The sequence below is a fragment of the Bufo bufo genome, chromosome 1 (genome assembly GCF_905171765.1).
Source record: "Bufo bufo chromosome 1, aBufBuf1.1, whole genome shotgun sequence".
In the NCBI taxonomy this organism is placed as follows: domain Eukaryota; kingdom Metazoa; phylum Chordata; class Amphibia; order Anura; family Bufonidae; genus Bufo; species Bufo bufo.
The window spans coordinates 655319125-655337138 of NC_053389.1; the positions used below are offsets into that span (position 1 = coordinate 655319125).

Genomic DNA, 18014 nt, shown 5'->3' on the forward strand with positions numbered 1-18014 from the left:
TTTTGGCAACGGCTGCTCTGCTTTTGCACCCTGCTCCCGCTTTTGCTACGCTGTTGGCTCGGTCTCACCACAGCTTCTTCCTCCGAACTCTGAAAGTCAGTGGCACGACCTTCATTCCATGTGGGGTCTAGGACCTCATCGTCCCCTGCATCGTCTTCCACCCAGTCTTCCTCCCTGACCTCCTTTTCGGTCTGCACACTGCAGAAAGACGCAGCAGTTGGCACCTGTGTTTCATCATCATCAGAGAGGTGCTGAGGTGGTATTCCCATGTCCTCATCAGGAAACATAAGTGGTTGTGCGTCAGTGCATTCTATGTCTTCCACCCCTGGGGAAGGGCTAGGTGGATGCCCTTGGGAAACCCTGCCAGCAGAGTCTTCAAACAGCATAAGAGACTGCTGCATGACTTGAGGCTCAGACAGGTTCCCCGATATGCACGGGGGTGATGTGACAGACTGATGGGCATGGGTTTCAGGCGCCACCTGTGCGCTTTCTGCAGAAGACTGGGTGGGAGATAATGTGAACGTGCTGGATCCACTGTCGGCCACCCAATTGACTAGCGCCTGTACTTGCTCAGGCCTTACCATCCTTAGAACGGCATTAGGCCCGACCAAATATCGCTGTAGATTTTGGCAGCTACTGGGACCTGAGGTAGTAGGTTCAGTAGGACGTGTAGCTGTGGCAGAACGGCCACGTCCTCTCCCTGCACCAGAGGCTCCACCACCACGACCATGACCTTATTAGATGTTTGCCGCATAGTTAGCGTTTACAAAGCAAAGTAAAAAGTGGTTAAGTCTGTTAAAAATAATTAACCGCCAATAAAAACCCTGATGTAGGGTATTGCACTCAAATATTTTTTCACCCCAGTAACCAAAAAGCCGTATTTCTGGCCTAAATGTGAAAGTCACTTATGCATGTGTAATCCTAGATGTGCAGTATATCAGAGGCTTTTTTCACCCCAGTAACCAAAAAAACGTATTTCTGGCCTAAATGTGACAGTCACTTATGCTTGTCTAATCCCAGATGTGCAGTATATTAAAGGGGTTTTTTCACCCCAGTAACCAAAAATCCGTATTTCTGGCCTAAATGTGACAGTCACTGTAACGGATCTCCTAGCACCCCGACCGGGTACCTCCGTTGATAAATTGGGAATTGGGACTGGGCTCCCAATTCCCAATAAATCACACGGCTGCTGGGGAATGGAGACTGGGCTCCCAATTCCCTGTAAATCACCCAGCCGCTGGGGAATGGAGACTGGGCTCCCAATTCCCTGCAATTCACACTGCCAATAGGGAGAGGGGGTAACAAGCTTCTCTCCCATACATACTTCCAGCCTCTGGGGAGGGAGACCGACTGTTTCCGCTCCCAATACAGTGTCCTGTTGCTGGGGAAAGGAGACTGGGCTCTCTGTTCCCTGTAGGACACTCTGCCGCTGGGGGACAGGACTGACTGTCTCTGCCCCCTGTAACTCTGCCTGCCGCTGGGGAATGGAGACTGGACTCCCAATTCCCAATAAATCACACGGCCGCTGGGGAATGGAGACTGGGCTCCCAATTCCCTGCAGGAGCAGTGGAGAGACCTCGGTCCCATCTCCACCGGCCACCTGGGGTTCTTCCCAGTAAACATACACAATATCCTCCCAGCTGAAGGGCTCTGGACCTGGGTCTGACACTCTGCTCTCCTGCTGAGCCTTCTCACTGGAGTGGAACAGCTGCTGGTAGCCCTGTTCCAGCTCCATCTCCCGGGTCACCAGGTGGACCATGTCCTGCTCAATCTCATGAGTGTCGTCCAAGTCATACCTGCTCTCCCGCCACTCAAAGAGGTCCCTGAACCGGGCTTGTGTAGGGCTCCCAAACTCCAGCTCTGAAAAAGTCTCCCATAACAAGCCAGGACCATCAAACTCCTCTGCCTCCGGCTTGTCATCCTCAGCTGTCCTGGGTAGGTACTGTGCCCCATACCACCAGAACGCCTGGTAAGCATCTTCCAGCCACAGCTCCTGCCAAGCTAGGAGTTCCAATTCCTTTACCCATTCCTCCCGGGGCTGCTCTCCCAGGAAGGGCATCCGCAGGGCTACTCGCTTCTGCAACCGCTGGTCTTCCGTGGGGAGTCTCTCATCCCTCATATACTCCACAATACCCAGTACCTGGTACCAGATGCCTTTGCAGACTGCATCTCGGTCATCCATGACACCCTCATCGTACTCCACTGCTGTTTCCATTCTGGTGCTGTCAGGGTCGCTGTACTAGGACATGCGTTGCCCTCAAATTGTAAAATCCATGGAATGGTGTCTCCTGTAGCTGTCCTTCTGGCTGTGGGAACGATCCCGCCGCTTGCCACCAATGTAACGGATCTCCTAGCACCCGACCGGGTACCTCCGTTGATAAATGCTCCCAGTGCCTCCCGAGGACTCCAAGCACTCTGCTCGACACCGATACCACCACAGGAACCAGGAAAAGGAACAGCTCTTACAAGAGCTAGGAGTAATAGCCAGGGGAGTATACACGTATAGCAATCCCCACACACATGAGACGAGGCTCTATGTTGAGTGTAAAACATGAACTCTTTATTGAGGGCTACCCGCCCGTATTTATGCAGGTCCCCATCTGGTGGACACACCCCTAGGGGACCAGATGGAAGACTGTGACACAGGACAGATATGCAGCAATTCAGGATACACAGACACAAGACATCCCCACAATGCATCATGGTTTCCTCCTCTCTGCCCTGGAGACACCCGAGGAGTAGTTCAATTATCTCTCAGGACAAAGGGAAATCGCCAATACACATGTGGGGACAACAGGACAGAAATCACCATTTAAACATACAATGTCACAACCCATACAGTAAACACAGACATTTAACATATCCCCAGATAGCTCAAGACTGAGTGCATATTATTAGGTGAATGGCACTCAGACAACATGAATACAATAAAATTAGCTATCTGGGTACCCTCACATAACATACAATACAATTCCACAGACAGATGGTTCTGTCACAAACCTCAAAACCCCACATATCCCCATATGGCTTGGATCTGAGCGCTCAGATGCCACAAACACAGTCAAATCGCCATGGGGTTAAAGTTTTGCATGGGCTGATGAGAGGGCCCATAATCCTGGGGCAAGAGGCTGGCAACCAGGCCCCTCCAAAACCCAGTGGTGAGGTTATTTTCGCCACAGTCACTTATGCACGTGTAATCCCAGATGTGCAGTATATCAGAGGCTTTTTTCACCCCAGTATGCCAAAGCTGTATTTATGGCCTAAATGTGACAGTCACTTATGCACGTGTAATCCCAGATGTGCAATATATTAGAGGCTTTTTTCACCCCAGTAACCAAAAAGCTGTATTTCTGGCCTAAATGTGACAGTCACTTATGCTTGTCTAATCCCAGATGTGCAGTATATTAGAGGCTTTTTTCACCCCAGTAACCAAAAAGCCGTATTTCTGGCCCAAATGTGACAGTCACTTATGCTTGTCCAATCCCATATGTGCAGTATATTAGAGGGTTTTTTCACCCCAGTAACCAAAAAGCTGTATTTCTGTCCTAAATGTGACAATCACTTATGCACGTGTAATCCCAGATGTGCACTATATTTAACAGATGTATTTTTTTAACCCCGGTAAGCAAAAAACTGTATTTCTGGACTTGCAGACATGCAGGTAGCTTGTGCTGGTGCACTATCGTTGCATAAAATGGCTGCCGATTATGTATTGATATTGACTAACTGAAGAAAAAAAAGTTTGTTTTCAGCAGTACTTGGCTCAGGACAGGCTTAAAAAAATTGTGCACTGCACCCACAAAACACATTTGCTGTAGATCGCTGAGTACAAAAACAGTTCTTGATAAGATTTCTCCCTGATCTCTCCCTCACAGCAGCTGCAGCCTCTCCCTACACTAATCCGAGCAGAGTGACGGGCGGTGCTACGTGACTCCAGCTTAAATAGAGGCTGGGTCACATGCTGCAGTTGGCCAATCACAGCCATGCCAATAGTAGGCATGGCTGTGATGGCCTTTTAGGGCAAGTAGTATGACGCTTGTTGATTGGCTGCTATGCAGCCTTTCAAAAACCGCCAAGAAAGCACCGAACCTGAACTTTCTCGTAAATGTTCGGGTTCGGGCCCAGGTGCCGAAAAACCCAAAGTTCGGTACAAACCCGAACTTTACAGTTCGGGTTCGCTCAACTCTACTAGCCACATATTCCAGAAGGCATGATATGATGTTGTTTGAAAATGCCCAGATCTCTGGTTTGGAGAGGAGGGGGGAATATGTGGTGATGTGAACAGTGAAGGGTATGGTAAAGTCCCGGAAGAGGGGTATATCTCACCCAGATTCCTCAACTTGGTGAGGTAAGTAAGATCCAGAATGGCGCTGGCTTCAGCAAACATTGTTGCTAGAGCTATTTTTCTTTATTTGTTATATGGGCTGGATTTTATTTGGATTGGGAAGGTAGGTTTGGTAGTGTGACCTTTCCAATCCACCCTATTCCAGGGTAAATTTTCCCTTAGCATGAGCGATCCCCAGGTGTGATCCACCTGGGATCGTTAGTGGGAAGTAAAAGCCCATCACAGACTGTCAGTGTGGGGAGAAAGTGATTTGGAACAGAGACCAGCAGAGGCTCTGAGTCATCTCAGCCTCGTGGCCCCTCAGCCCTCCTGGCTATGTGAAGCCTGATCTCTTCCCGGTGTGGACTGTTGATTGATGAGCGGACCGACTAAGGGCTTGGAGCCTGAGACACTGACCCTAAGCTGTGTTCTTTAGGTGAGTCAGGGATATGATGTTTGTATTAGCAAGTGCCTAGACAGGCAGGTGTTCATTTTGCTGTTATGTTTGTGCTGAAATGCCAAAATAAATGATTATTTGGACTTTAAATCCGCTGACTGCAAAGAAGTCTGTGATTGCGACCCCCTGAGAGAGCGCGATCGCTTACAAAATCTATATTTAGAAAAGCATGTGTATATGGGCAGCACAGTGCTTCACTGTGTGTAATGGAGACCATGGAGACTTACAAATATAGCCCTGCCTTCTGTCAAGAGCTATTCAAATTTTTGTTGAAAGCATTTTATATTCCACATGGCGTCCCTCCAGACTCTGCGGTGAATGCAGTATACATTTGTATTCAGTAAATGTGACTTACCTCCTGATCACCTATAACCCACAAGTGCACAAACCTATGCCGCATTCACCACACAACATGTGAGTGCTGTCAAATGCCAGGGCTGAACAGTAGTCTCAGTCCGGCCCTGACTAACGTACACATTAACATTTGAAATAATCAAAAATCTCTCTCTCAAGATGTTATCTGTCCCAGCGAAAGAGTCAAGGACGATGACAGTAGCACATCTAAAGTCGTCAGTACATATTTGGGTTTTGGTGACGAAATCACAAGTTTTCAAGATATAAAAGTACTTGTAGTTACAGTATGTTAACTCTATGTGTCTGCTGCTACACAGTGGTGAATTCTGTGTACTGTATGTGACATGCAGCTTAATAAATAAGACTGGCTTCAATTATCTCAGTGTATGTTTATGAGAAAAACCACATCGAGTTTAAGGGGTTCTATGGGAATAACAAAGTAGAAATGAACACAGAAAGATATGGCATTAATATAGCTACAGTAGTTCTACAAGCACTCCTGTGTGCATCTCCAAGGCTATACATACAGTACATGTTGTGGACCTGCTGTGTGACAAAAAATAAATGCTTAGAGCCATGGTTCCAGAGATACACTCTTTCCTAAGTCCTATAAACATTTATAGTTTTTGTAAAAAATGTATTTTCTCAACGGCCGGTCACATAACCCTTGCTGAAATGAGCACCCTTTCTGAGCATCTGCCAGAAAGAGGTATTTTTTAAACTAACTATTCATAGTACACATTTTTAAAGACTTTTTGTTTTTTGTTTTCATTTTGGCAGTACTATACCATTGAAAAAGAAATACAAAAAATGGGTCTATAGCAGTCAGCACAATATAGATTACAGATTATAGAGCAGTTTACTGCGGCTGTGAGGGGAAGATGGTATCTGCCAATATAATAGTAGGTGTAGAATTCAGGTTCAGACAGGCTCACCAGAGAACAAGAGGTTCATAGTAGGTCCAAGAGGTCTAGGAGAAAAGTCAGCCTCTGTAACTAATCACTTGCCACTAGGCTCTATTTCTTTGATTCAAAATACTTGATTCTACTTAATTTCATTGATGATATTTAGGTTGGGCCTCATGAATAATTTCCTCTGTTGGGCCCCAGGAACCCCAGTCCAACACTGGTAAAATTGGTATGACAATATGACAGCTCAGTTTTTACTGCTCACAGAAAAGCATTGCATTGATTAGTGTAAAGTGCGATGCTCTAATTTACCACTATAGGGTAGCTTATCTGGTCACATTAATGGTCTTACTTAGAAAGTCAAGCAAGGCTATTTGCTAAAAGTCCAAACAAAGGAGGCAGGACAGGAAGTAGAATACATAGAGTGACTTCAAAAAATTATATCCAGAAAATCATCCACCTGATATTTGTAAAAAAAAATATTACATGGTAATGGATGGCACTGTATGGCCTCTGTCTGAGGACCTGTGAACAGCCCCTGAGGCATCCGTTAGCGTATATATTTTTTTGTATATTTTAAACGTATAACAAAAACATGTGAACCCAGCCAAAGTCTGATCTTCAAAAAACATGTTTGTGGAAGTGTATCATGGCATGAAAAAAGGAAATTTGTGAGGACCTCAGAAGAAGAGTTGTTGATGCTCATCAGGGTAGAAATGGTTAAAAAAAAACATCTCTAAAGAGTTTGGACTCCACAAATTCACAGTCAGACTGTCACAGTGTAGTTCACTGTGACACGGATTGCCGTGTTGCTGGCTTTATTAGCTCTCTGGCATGCTGGCTGTGGTGGATTCCGTGTAGCCCGGTTGCTATGACCTAGTGTATGCTTGCTCCCCTCCCTGTTGTCTTGGTTCTGGTAAGTGTCACAGTGTGGTCACTGTGACACGGGTTGTTTGTGCTCTGGCGTACTGGCTGCGTGTATGCTGGTTTGCAGGGGCAACGTTCAGTACATCAGTCTGTGCTTTCACTTCTGTGTTTATGCAGGCTCCCCTCCCTGTTTGGTTCTGATGGGATTAATGGCCTTTTTCTGGGTGTGGTCACTAGGTGCTCTTTATATACCTGTGTTCCTGGGTTCAGAGGGGGTCTGTCTCCAATGTTGCTGGATGCAGGAGCTATGCACTTGACCTGGGTGATTTCATCTGCCCTGTTTGTGTGGCCACCTACTATGTCATAGAGGTCACCTGGTCTTCCTGCCTTGCCTGGTTGGTTATCTGTGTCTTTTCTATATCTGTGTGCTAGGTCTCCTTGCCATTTGTATGGCTTGTTAGTTTTGTTCTGTTTCTAGACTGCGACTGCCATGTGTCCTCTTACATGGAGTCCAGACATTGCTTCTGTTCCTGTCTGGTTTGTCCGTGAATTGTGTGCAGCTCTGTCTGTTCGCTCATAGACTAACTTCACATGGGGAACAGGCATCTGCTTGTCCTGTCTTTTATGTCCGTGTTTTGTGCGCAGCTCTGTCTGTTCACCCATGGACTAACTATGCATGGGGAACGGGCATTTGCTAGTCCTGTCTAGTATGTCCGTGCCTTGTTCGCAGCTCTGTCTGTTCACCCATGGACTAACTACGCATGGGGCACAGGCATCTGCTAGTCCTGTATAGTATGTCCATGCCTTGTTCGCAGCTCTGTCTGCCCGCCAATGAACTAACCATGCATGGGGAACAGGCATCTGCTAGTCCTGTCTATTATGTCTGTGCCTTGTTCGCAGCTCTGTCTGTTCGCCCATGGACTAACTACGCATGGGGAACAGGCATCTGCTTGTCCTGTCTATGCCTTCATGAGAGGGCTCCTGGGTTCTCTGGAGGGAGTCTATGTTCAGCTCTCCCTGTGACCACCATGTGTGATTCTACTGGGGATCCAGGCAGCTGCTTGTGTACTGGTTCCTGTTAGTCCTGTCTTATTGGTCCTGTGCGGTTGTTTAGGTTTCAGGAGCTTGCTTGGGTTCCAGTCTTCGTTTGTGTGGACTGCTGGTGCTTCTCCAGCAGTCTCTGCAGGTAAGTGGCCAAGTGCAGCGGGACCATCCTGGAAGTGCAACCAGTGAGCCTCAGCTAAGTTCATCCCCACCATCTGGGGCTCTGTGAAGAACGGGGCTCACTGTGTCTCTGCCCTCTGGGTTTGTTCCCAAGTAAAACCAGTGCACTTGGTCCAGTGGTATTTCCTGCCACTGATTCCTTACCTGCTGATCCAGTTCCCTGTTCACTGTTATGTCTTGTCTCTGTTTGCCCTGTGTGTTTGCTTACATACTTTCTAGCAGTGGTTGTTCCTCATTAGAGCATGACACAGACAGATTGTGTAGAAATTGAGGAAATTCAAGACCATTATCCTCTCAGGGAGTGGTCGACCAACAAAGATCACACCATCAGCAAGGAGTGTAATAGTCCACAAGGTCAAAAAGGAACCCAAGGTAACCTTGAAGCAACTAAAAGCCATTCTCACACAGTCAGTTTTAGACAAAATGTGGCCATGGGCAAAATCAAAAGTGGGGCCCCAAATCTTGTAATAATGTACTAACAACACAGTTACATTCTGTCAATTCTGGCCCTCCCTCACAGATTTACCCTCATCCCAAAAAAAAAACTGAATAAAAAGTGATCAAGTCATACACACCCCAAAATGGTATTGTCAAAACGACAGAACATCCCGCAAAAAATGACATAGACATAACTATAAAAAAGTTATGAGGGTCAGAATATTGCGATGAAAAGAAAAAAATATTTTTTGCTGCAGTGAGCGGGCCTATACTGGTTACACAAGTTAAAAAGGTTGGTGTGGGTTAATACGAGTGTTATGTGATCATATTTTACATTTTGCTCTATTTTTTTCTCAATAAAATCAAAATTCTCACTGTTGGGGACACCCTGTGTATTTAAGTTTTATTTAGCCTGTATTTTTATAATGTGTCTGTGGGGATTCGAATTCGCAACCTTCTACATTAAAGGCAAGAACCTTAACCACTGAGCTATAGAGCTCAGGTTTTACAGCAATGACTTAGCATTGAGCTCTATAACCCAGTGGTTAAGGTTCTTGACTTTAATGTAGATGGTTGGGAGTTCAAATCCCCACAGAAACATTTCAAAAATAGAGTCTAATCTAGATTTATATTCACAGGGTGTCCCAAAGCAGAATGGCCATGCTTGGGAATACCCCTTTAATGTTCATAACACTGACTCCATATATGGACACATCTGTATATGGAGTCAGAGCAGGGACTCCTAAGCCAGAAAATTACCCACTCTGAGTCCACCATCAGGAGGACACTGAACAACATTGATGTGCATGGCATGATTGCAAGTAGAAAGTCACTGCTCTCCAAAAAAACCATTGCTGCCTGTCTACAGTTTCCTAAAGATCACCTGGACAATGCGTTGTGGACGGATGAGAGCAAAATATAACTTTTTGGTTTAAATGAGAAGCTTAATGTTTGGAGAAAACAAAACACATTCCAGCATAAAAACTTCATCCTATCTGTGAAACATTATGGTTGTATCATAGTTTTGCTGCATCTGGGCCAGCACGCCTTGCCATCATTGATGAAACAATGAATTCTGAATTTTACCTGCAAATTCTAAAGCAAAATGTCAGGAGATCTGTCCATGAGCTGAATCTCACGAATCTCATGCAGCAAGATAATGACCCTAAGCATATAAGTAGGGATGAGCGAATCGACTTTGGATGAAACATCCAAAGTCGATTCGCATAAAATGCTCCATACAGTATTAGAATGTATTGGCTCCTATGAGCTGAAGTTATTATAAGCATAATAACTTCAAAAATTGATTTCTACTGTAAAAAAATATTTCCCGAACTCGGGTTTGGTTCCAAGGTACCACTTGGATCCAAACCCGAGTTCGGGAAATGGTTTTTTACATACAAGTCATTCTACCAAAGAATGGTTAAAGAAGAACAAACTTAAAGTATTGAAATGACTAAGTCAAAGTCCTGACCTTACTCATATACTGTAGAAATGTTGTGGAAGGACCTGAAGGAAGCAGATCATGGGAGGAAACCCCACCCCCAGGACTAATCAACAATTACTGGAAACGTTTAGTTGCAGTTATTTCTGCACAAGGGGGTCACCCCAGATACTGAAAGCAAAAGTTCACATACTTTTTTCACTCATAGACATGTGATATTGGATCATTTTCTTCAATAAATAAATGATCAAATCTAATATTTTGATTTGGTTATTTATAGGTCAAATTTATGCAGAAATAGAGAAAATTCTGAAGGGATAGCAAACTTTCAAGCACTACTGTATAAAGGGAAACTTTCTGGTGAAAATGCATTTATCACAGTTAAACCCCATACGAGAACTATAACAATAAGCATTCTTAATTATGAGGTAGATATACCTACACTGCATGATTAATGCGTTCAAGCAGGAAATAGACAAAAAGGTGCTGAAAAGAACTGCATAATACGGCATACATATTAGGACATCCTGAGACATCATCCACAACTCCCTCCTCTGTCAGCCCAAACTCCATCAGTCCTCCTCCCTCAGACCAAACTCCCTCCTCCGTCAGACTAAACTCCCTCCTCTGTCAGCCCAAACTCCATCAGTCCTCCTCCCTCAGACCAAACTCCATCCTCCGTCAGACTAAACTCCCTCCTTCGTCAGCCAAAACTCCCTCATCCAAAACTCCCTCCTCCCTCAGACGTCAGCCAAAACTCCCTCCTCCGTCAGGCAAAACTCCATCAGTCCTCCTCCCTCAGACCAAACTCCCTCCTCCGTCAGACTAAACTCCCTCCTCTGTCAGCCCAAACTCCATCAGTCCTCTTCCCTCAGACCAAACTCCCTCCTCCATCAGACGTCAGCTAAAAATCCCTCTCCCCTAACTCAAAACTCCCTCGTCCCTCAGACGTCAGTCAAAAAATACCTCCTCCATCAACCCAAACTCCATCAGCCGTCAAGGGTCAGACATCAGGTGTCAGCCCTCAGCCTAAACTCCATCAGGCGTAGTAATAGAATGTAAAATATGTTTACAACAAGCACTGGCACCACAGACTATTGTCTTCACACATTATATATATATTATGGACACTAATACCAGGCACCAGTACTGGATACAAGTTTCCTTGAATCCTTGGTGTATAATGGAGGCACGCCGTGTTCAGCCGCTGACATACACGGGCTTCTCTCCAGCACACGTTACATCAGCAGCCGCTAGAGACTGGTTTTCCTACAAGTGAATGAGATTCCTTTCCTATCAGCAGATGGCTCCATAGTTCAGGTGTTAGAGTGCTGGTTTTGTAAACCAGGGGTTGCGAGTTCAAATCTTGCTGGTACCTTCACATGTTTTTTTTTTGTCTGTTAATATTCTTGAAATATTCTTTCCGTTATCATATAAATATGACAGGTCTGCTTACACATAATTCAGGATAGATAGAGAGATGAATGATAAATGAGAGGATGGGGGTAGATTTATGATGGGTGAATGATGGCATATATATCATGATTTGTTTTTTTTTACTGCTCTGGGGGCACAAATCAATGCAACTGGGGTTTGACGTACAAGCAAGCAATAGTACAAATAATAACAGACAAATTTTTTTTTAAAGGTGCCAACAAGATTTGAACTTGCGACCCCTGGTTTACAAGGCCAGCATTCTAACCCCTGAACTATGAAACCATCTTCTGTTAGGAAAGGAATCTCGTTCACTTGTAGGCGAACCAGTCTCTAGTGGCTGCTGATGTAAAGTGTGCTGGAGAGAAGCCCGTGTATGTCAGCGGCTGAACACAGCGTGCCTCCATTATACACCAAGGAAACTTGTAGCCAGTACTGGTGCCTGGTATTAGTGTCCATAATATATATATAATGTGTGAAAACAATGGTCTGTGGTGCCAGCGCTTGCTGTAAACATAGTTTACATTCTATTACTACGGCTGATGGAGTTTAGGCTGAGGGCTTACACCTGATGTCTGACCCCTGACGGCTGATGGAGTTTAGGCTGAGGGCTGACACCTGATGTCTGACCCCTGATGGCTGATGGAGTTTAGGCTGAGGGATGACACCTGATGTCTGACCCCTGACGGCTGATGGAGTTTAGGCTGAGGGCTGACACCTGAAGTCTGACCCCTGACGGCTGATGGAGTTTAGGCTGAGGGCTGACACATAGAAACATAGAATGTGTCGGCAGATAAGAACCATTTGGCCCATCTAGTCTGCCCAATATACTGAATACTATGGATAGCCCCCGGCCCTTATCTTATATGAAGGATGGCCTTATGCCTATCCCATGCATGCTTAAACCCCTTCACTGTATTTGCAGCTACCACTTCTGCAGGAAGGCTATTCCATGCATCCACTACTCTCTCAGTAAAGTAATACTTCCTTATATTACTTTTAAACCTTTGCCACTCTAATTTAAAACTGTGTCCTCTTGTGGTAGTTTTTCTTCTTTTAAATATGCTCTCCTCCTTTACCGAGTTGATTCCCTTTATGTATTTAAAAGTTTCTATCATATCCCCTCTGTCTCTTCTTTCTTCCAAGCTATACATATTAAGGTCCTTTAACCTTTCCTGGTAAGTTTTATCCTGCAATCCATGTACTAGTTTAGTAGCTCTTCTCTGAACTCTCTCTAGAGTATCTATATCTGTATCTATATCCTTCTGATGTCTGACCCCTGACGGCTTATGGAGTTTAGGCTGAGGGATGACAACTGATGTCTGACCCCTGACGGCTGAGAGCTGACACCTGAAGGCTGATGGAGTTTGGGCTGAGGGCTGATGGAGGAGGTATTTTTTGACTGACGTCTGAGGGATGATGGAGCTTTGGATGAGGGAGGAGGGAGTTTGGGCTGACGGAGGAGGGAGTTTAGGCTGGCAGAGGAGGGAGTTTGGTCTGAGGGAGGAGGACTGATGGAGTTTTTCCTGACGGAGGAGGGAGTTTTGGATGAGGGAGGAGGGAGTTTTGGCTGATGTCTGAGGTAGGAGGGAGTTTGTGCTGACGGAGGATGGAGTTTTGCCTGACAGAGGAGGGAGTTGTGGATGATGTCTGAAGATGTCCTAATAAGTATGCTGTAACATAAGGACAGTTTGCTTTATGCTTGATGACAATTTTAAGAGAGCCTGCCACATGGAAAATACTGTGCGGTATTTTAATAGCATTTTACAGTGGAGGAGGCACTAAGATGATTGACATATAATTTTATGAAAACATTCTGTATAACTTTTCATTTTTTTATCTAATGCTCTCCCTATTTTGAGCTCAGGAGTAGGAGTCCAGTGGGCGGTCCTACTCAGTGATTGACCACTGTCTCTGTATGTCCACTCATATAGGGAACACTGTAATCACTGAGTAGACCACCTACATAGAACATGGATATAATTGAATAAAATAAAAATTACACTTGACATTTTCCCACAAAACTATATGTCAATTTGCTCAGCTCCTTCTGATCTATAACATGCTGCCTATAGATTGAACTGTAGTTTCGATGTGACAGGTTAAATAGGACCTGTTGCCATTCCTGACCTGTGTGGTCTAGTAACAATTTGAATTACCCATGAAATAACAATTCTGAAGCATCTTTTCCTATAACTGTATGTTGTGTTGTTCTACTGTTCTTCCTATTAAAATATTATGGATTAAATTGCTTACTGGGAGTTACCATTCCCCTTGTCAAAGGAGTGTATCGCTGCACAGTCTGCCATTGCCAGCTCTGATTAGTCAATGTCAGACTGTGCAGGGACAAGTGGTAACACCCAGTTGGAAATTTAGTAATAAACACTGTTTGTAGATATGATAGAGCAGTGGTGCCCAACCATTTTTCGTCTGAGGGCTGCACTAGACATGGTATAAATTTTGCGGGCCAGAACCAGGTAGCTTTGCCAGAAAGAAATGCAATGACTGTGATGGGGCACGTGTGAGCATTACTACTGTGAAGGGGCAAATATCTGGGCATTTGTTTCTATGAAGGGGCACATATGGGCATTTTTACTGTAAAGGGGGCGCATCTGGGCATTTTTACTGTGAAGGGGGCACATGTGAGCATTACTACTGTGCAGGGGGCACATCTGGGCATTACCCCTGTGCAGGGGGCACATCTGGGCATTAACCCTGTGCAATGGGCACATCTGGGCATTAACCCTGTGCAATGGGCACATCGGAGCATTACCCCTGTGCAGGGGGCACATCTGGGCATTACTACTGTGAAGGTGACACATCTCTGGACATAGCAAGACTAAGGAGTGAAATGCAGGAAACTCTCTAAAAATGCCTTGTGGTGCAATATTATCCTTTTTCACTCATTAATATTGCTAAGCGCGTTCTGAGGAGCAACCCAGGTGGCCCACATGGGCACCAGACATGGTGATGAAATATTAAGAAACAGGCTCAGGTCCAATCACTTCCACCACTACCACACCTCGCCAGTCTTCATAGATCTCCTGCTCCCATCTGACTCGTCCTCACCTTCTCCTTCGACATGCTCTGATGCCTGGCTGAGAGTCCAGAGGGGGTCTGTATGGGTGGGTGGGTTAATTTTTTGCCCCCTCTGTATATATATCCATTTTGCCCCTCTGTATATATATCCATTTTGCCCCCTCAGTATATATATTTAATTTGTCCGCTATGTATATATAAAATTTTTTGCCCCCTCTGTATACATTTCATTTTTTGCGTTTTGCCCCTATATATTTCATGATTTTACCCCAGGGGCCGGGCTGCCAGTGCCATGCCGGCGTGCCACTGTGCCGTACTGCCAGGTGCCCCCCTGTGAGTATAAAGCCGGCGGTGTGTGCACATTTACACATACAAAAAAAATAATACTTACCTACTCTGCTCCGCTCCCGCTGTCTCGTTCTAGCACAATCTCATCATCCAGTATGTGCCGCGGGCCCATGTCATCCCGTCAACCCGTGTGATTCCATGAGACCCGGCGCTGAGGTCACGGGTCTGGATCATCACAGCAAGAATAGCGCAATGCCGGATGGGTGGGGGTGGGGCCAGGGGTGGTGGTTAGGTTATGTAACTAACTGGGCAGTGCTTCGCCACCGGCCAGACACAGAGGTTGGGCCCGACCCGACTGCCCATTAAACCATTAAAAGCACTTTTGCTGCTAAACTAATAATAGTACTGCGACTGTGCGCAAGCACCGGCCTCATGACACAGCTTTGCGGGCCGGATGTGGCCCGCGGGCCGTAGATTGGGCATCACTGTGATAGAGGAATAGAACAACACGCAGTTAGAAAAGATTCTCCAGAAATGCCATTTCATTTGGAATACAATTAGTTACCAAAACAGATATGTCAGGAATGGTGATAGGTCCTCTTTAAAGGGGTTGTGAACCTTTGGTGTGTTTGTAGGGGGGGCTTTAGGCAGCCCCCCTCCTGGTCAGACCTGCAAAGGGAAGCATACTTACCTAAAGTACTTCCAAGCTCCTTTACTCCATGGCTTCGGCTCCTCCTCTGGGCTCCCTGGATGTAAACTTCTTATTTGAAGCTGCAACAGCCAATCACTGCATCGATTGGCTTCGGTGGCGTCAAACAGGAAGTTTACATATAAGGAGCCAAGAGTAGTAGCTGAGGCCATGGAGTGAAGGAACTGGGAGCCAGCATTGGGAAATAGGTAAGTACGCTTTCCTTTGCAGGTCTGCTCAGAAGTGAAGGCTGCCTAATGACCCTGCCCCCCCACCAAAAAAAAAAAAAAAAGGTCCACGCCCCTTTAATGGATTATTTTGCCCTACATAGAGTAATTTGTGGCAAACATTTTGAGCATATCTGAAATTACAGAAAGCAGCAATATCTGTAATATAACAAGTATTATCTTACCTGTGCATTTAGTGCGGAACTCTTGTATGGCTTGCTGAGCTTTTACTTTCTTCCTGCCTGGAGGACCCATGGGTCCAGGAGGACCAGGTGGCCCTGGTGGGCCTGGAGGTCCCATTTCTCCTTTCATACCTGCAGTATTGTTCACATGTGATCAGAATAAAGAAAAATATGAACTGGCTCCCTTTAGAAAAAATGTATGGGATGCAAAATATTCAGCAGACAGCACTCTTCGGGAACCACTAATATTAATAAAGCAACAGAGGTTGATATCTACCTTCATTGAGGACGTCATTAGATGTGTCACCGTTGTCCCCCTTATCCCCCTTTTCACCCCTTTTTCCTGGCATGCCTTCCTTTCCTGGGGAACCAATTTCACCAGGATCTCCTTTCTCTCCTTTTTCGCCCTGTTCACCTTTGATTCCTGGTTCACCTAAATAATAAAGAAAAACAAATACGCCATGTAATGTCACATTATTACCGTATATGTCACCTCTTATAGTCTCTGATCTGCAGAAATTCTCAAAGTAGTTTGCTGATTCCATAGTAATTATCCACTTAAGTTGGTCAATTACTCCTCTTCCTGATAAGTCACGGTTTCCGTTTTCATAATACATGCGTCATGAAAGCCATAATTTTTTTTCTGTTTGGTTATTATTTTTGTGCCTATTTGGACATACATGGGCCTTTATTTTTATGTCACTCTTATTTTAGTATTTTGTTGTTTTTGGGGTTTTTTATAGCCAGGAAAATGTTAAAAAAAAATTTAAACAGGACAATGTGCAACATTATTTTTTTTTATTATGTCCCTATTCCATAATGGTCACTTTGATATATGGGATGTGAATATTATGGTTGCTGGGAGTGGGGCTAGAAGCTGCTGTGTGGCATATGGTGACTTATTTTTTTTACGCTTTTATTTATTTTTACCACTTTGTGCCCTTCCATACAAGACATTTGGGGGACATTTAATATTACTTTTTTTATTATTGCTTATTTCTCCTGTAACTGGGGCTTACATAGTAGCCTCAGTTACAGGGGGAATACAGCCCCCAGAGAGGTTGTGCATTGGTGTACAAACTCTGTGCAGAGATGATCTGGGTCTGCTAAGAACCAGCAGCTCACACAGACTCATGGCCCCTGGTGATCACATAACTACTGGGACTGAAACTGGAAGCCAGATCTGCATACACATCACTCATTGAGAGCTGTTTATGCAGCGATGGAGAAGGCAGAGAAACCATCCCTGCTTTCTCTATGGGGAAAACTGCTGTCACTGAAAGTGGGATCCTCGCTCCTGCAGCAGAACAATTAGCATGCAGTTGCAGTCTCTGCACAGAAGTTTTAAAACATCTGTGCACGAATGCCTGCCGACTGGCGTCGCAATATATATTCTATGGGCAGGCAGCATGTGGTTAAATCATGCAATGTCCTTGGCACCATTTTCTACTTCAGTGTACAACATATTGAATGTGTCTGTAGCTTAAAAACAAATTATGTTTTATGCGTCAGTCAATGAACTGTGTGAAGTAGAAAAACCTTGTTATGAACAGGAGCTTCCACAGATACAGAGACGTAGTAAAATTGATTGACCTCAACCTTGAAAAGAGTACATGACTGCCAGGGACAAAGTAAGGTCTTCCTGTCAATGGTACCAGAGTAAAATCACAGAAAATAATGCACTAACACAACAGATACAAACATTATATATGGACTAAGCCCTCATTCTGATATGATAAAATATGAGACTCTCAGCCAATATATTTTGATCAAAACACATCTGTGCCCGCCTACCAGCGCCAAGGTTGTCTAAGGCTACTTTCACACTAGCGTTCGGGGGCTCCGCTTGTGAGCTCCGTTTGAAGGGGCTCACAAGCGGCCCCGAACGCATCCGTACTGCCCCATCGCATTCTGAGTGGATGCGGATCCGCTCAGAATGTATCAGTCTGGCAGCGGATCCGCATCCACTGTAAGTCAATGGGGACGGATCCGTTTGAAGTTGACACAATATGGCTCAATTTTCAAACGGATCCGTCCCCCATTGACTTTCAATGTAAAGTCTGGACGGATCCGTCTGAACTACTTTCACACTTAGAATTTTTTTTAAACTATAATGCAGACGTCTGCATTATAGGAGCGG

The 18014-nt window shown here is 45.0% G+C and overlaps 1 protein-coding gene across 2 annotated transcripts in view; it reads right to left on the reverse strand.

Moving 5' to 3' along the window:
- The window catches only part of GLDN (gliomedin), an 85353-nt gene that overhangs the window by 46194 nt on the left and 21145 nt on the right, over positions 1 to 18014 (reverse strand). Inside the window, exons 5-6 of one of the 2 annotated variants that reach the window (XM_040413984.1) lie at positions 16152 to 16307; positions 15878 to 16006 (exon numbers count right to left, since the gene is read on the reverse strand). In XM_040413984.1, coding sequence (XP_040269918.1) covers positions 15878 to 16006; positions 16152 to 16307 — 285 coding nt within the window. The remainder of the gene's footprint in view (positions 1 to 15877; positions 16007 to 16151; positions 16308 to 18014) is intronic. The other variant, XM_040413985.1, reaches the window with a different exon arrangement.